This window comes from Ctenopharyngodon idella, chromosome 13 (genome assembly GCF_019924925.1).
Source record: "Ctenopharyngodon idella isolate HZGC_01 chromosome 13, HZGC01, whole genome shotgun sequence".
Taxonomy (NCBI): Eukaryota; Metazoa; Chordata; class Actinopteri; order Cypriniformes; family Xenocyprididae; genus Ctenopharyngodon; species Ctenopharyngodon idella.
This window is the reverse complement of record NC_067232.1, coordinates 9,628,772-9,631,545: the sequence shown is the minus strand read 5'-3', so window position 1 is coordinate 9,631,545 and position 2,774 is coordinate 9,628,772. Positions and strand designations below refer to the sequence as shown.

Sequence of the window (2,774 nt, the reverse complement as noted above, 5' to 3'; positions counted from 1 at the left end):
CTGAATTGTCTTAGTAATTTCTTTTATTCTCATATTTTATTTTGTTCTGTTTATGTGACTTTTTAGTAGCTTGTTTTTTTAATATTCAGAGTTGATCTGTTTATCAGAATATGTTGCTTGTCACCGTTGTTGAGATTCATACGTTGATTCTTGATGTCTGTGTGTGCCTAAAAGAAAATTGTTTTTTTTTTTTTTTTGATCAGAACAACTTTTGAGAAATCCTTCAGATTATATTGAAAAAGCTGATCTTCAGCTGTAGAATCACAGTGCTGCTGTAATCAATAATGTAAATCTAACTCAGAGATTGGGCTGTAAATGAGTTCAGTGATTCAGATCAATTAATGATTATGTGAAAACATAACCAACACCACCTGATCATCTTTGCTTGTCTGGCTGTTATAACTCAGTTACGACAGCCCAAACAAAAGCTAATATTAAAAAGTCAAGAGTCAAGAGCTCAACTAAAGCAAATCCTGATCTCCACGATGGTGACTTAAAATTGTGATTTTAACAGCAGGTGTTCATCACTAATGTTCAATAGTCACACGATTAATTAATTATCTTGATTGAATGGTCTTGTTTTGGTCTTTTGAAGGTCTGGTCTCGACCACACCTCTGGTCTTGAATGGTCTTGGTTTTGGAGGTCTGGTCTTCACCTCTAAAAAGAAGACAAAGTTGTGTAAATGTGTAATATTAACACATTACAGGTGTTCTTGGCTGCACAGATTGTGTTGATGCTGTGAACAAATACACAGGTTGTGTTAATTTTAAAACTACACATAATATGTGTAAAACATTTGAATTCTTCCAACACATTTTTATGCAATATTGACACAAAATGTGTAGAGTGTTACACATAATATGTGTCATTTTTCTACACATTTCTTTTTAGAGTGTATTATAATCATTTAGCTTTCTGCTTCCAACAATCAAATAACACAATACTAGCACACTACGAATATTAAACTTTTTTTTTTTTTATCAGAAAATGACTTGATCTCTTAAAAAAAATAATTTTTCATTAGAAATAAAGATAATTTTTTTGTACTTTTGAATTCTGTTACGTGAACAATTCTTTGCATTTTTAAAATGTTCTGTATGGCACACATATTTCTTGGGTGTTTTTTAATACCAAAGATATTACATTTTAGGTGTGTAGTATTATTCATTCATTACACACTAATTTGTCAAAGAATAAAATGTCCATTTCTTTGTCAAGTACTTAACAGTCATGCTCATTTGTGTACGTGGCCCATTTGTTCAAGCGACTGTACAGGGGAGTGTCATCAATCTCTCTGTACATGTAAACTCCAGTGACGCGGTTCCACTCCAGTCTGGGAATGACAGTCTTGATTCCCTTGCAGTCTGCTAGAAGCTTCTTCTCCTGATTTTCCAAGGCCACAAAGCCAAAAAAACTCTTGACATTTTCAGCAGCACAGTATTTAGCATGTATTTCAGCTGTACGCTGGAAAAGAGCTTGTTCGCTGTAACAGTACTGGGACCAGTACGCCTCCTGATGATAGCCAAGAGGAGAGAAGCAATTTTTCAGACAGAGAAGGAGAAAGATAGAGAGTGAGATGATTCCCACTAGCAACCAGCCCAACAGCTTGATGAAGAAGAGAAAAAAATGAGGTTGAACATATCAGAAGTGTTTATGCAATTAAGGACTATGACAACAATATAAAAAGTGATAAGTACCTGGGATTCATACTTTAACTGGCGTTCAACTTCTCCTGAGTAGTTCGTAAATGGAGCAGGTACATCCTTACATGGAAACCGGGCCATGATTTCTGGACCAGGTGTAGTTGAAGAGAAATTGTCCAAAGACGAGGGCTTCGTGAACTCGCTGAAAGCACAGACATATGCCTCCCCTCGCAGAAGGGAAAATACAGTCCAAGTGATGGGGGCAACAACTGCTCTGCCCACAATGGAGCCCAACAGAGCAAAAGCGGCAATCAGTGATAATTTCCGGCATTTTCTGGTGCGACACTCTGACACAACGTCCCAGGTATTTTGATTCAGCATGACCCCAACGACAAAGAAACCCAAGGCTGGTACACCAATGGCAGCCAGACCGTACAGATAATTCTTCTTTGGTAAACATGGACAGTCAAAAGCTAAGATGTTGTATGCTGTCTGACTGACCACTGTTCCTAAACCTATGAGACCATTAAAGACCACAGCATCCTTACTCTTGAAGTAAAGTGCAATAAATTTGATGTATTCCGAGATAAGCACAGACATCTTATCTTGATATAAGTGTGTTTCTCTTTCTCAGTTTCTTCCCACTGATGGTGATTGTTTTGTCTGTTAATTAAACTGAAAACCCTGACAAAGACAGATAAAGAAGGCAAACAGAAAAAGCTTTATTATTCAAATTCTACCAAGAGAAATGTAGTTAGATATACATTAAATTCGTATAAAAGCAATTAATTGGGCAAAGTTTCCCCAAGTCTTAATGTGCCATTTAAATTGGTTATCAATTTTAAAAAATCTAATCATTTCTAAAATGAAGACTTACATTCCATTGCCAGGAGATACAAATGGTCTTGCTGAACATCCACAAAGTTTTAAAATCATGTACAACCAGAAGTAGATTGTAAAAGATATTTTTAAAACAACAACAAGAAATATCTCTATACGTAGCTCTTTTTGTTGTGGTAAAGAAGTGAGATCCTTCCCTCGCTCCGTCTGTTGTTTATATATGAATCACCAGAGCAATTACAATCTGGTTTCAGCCTTAATGGAACTAATGAGCATTTACTAAAATAGGA

General features: G+C 35.9%; 1 protein-coding gene across 1 annotated transcript; it reads right to left on the bottom strand.

Annotated features, from left to right (window-relative positions):
* Nucleotides 1–981: 981 nt before the first annotated feature.
* LOC127525344 (calcium homeostasis modulator protein 2-like) lies at nucleotides 982–2,299 on the bottom strand. Its single transcript, XM_051917837.1, has 2 exons — nucleotides 1,699–2,299; nucleotides 982–1,606 (listed from the first exon to the last, which is right to left on the bottom strand). The coding sequence occupies exons 1-2, from the start codon at nucleotides 2,242–2,244 to the stop codon at nucleotides 1,223–1,225; spliced, it is 930 nt and encodes a 309-aa protein (XP_051773797.1). The 5' UTR covers nucleotides 2,245–2,299; the 3' UTR covers nucleotides 982–1,222.
* Nucleotides 2,300–2,774: the final 475 nt, after the last annotated feature.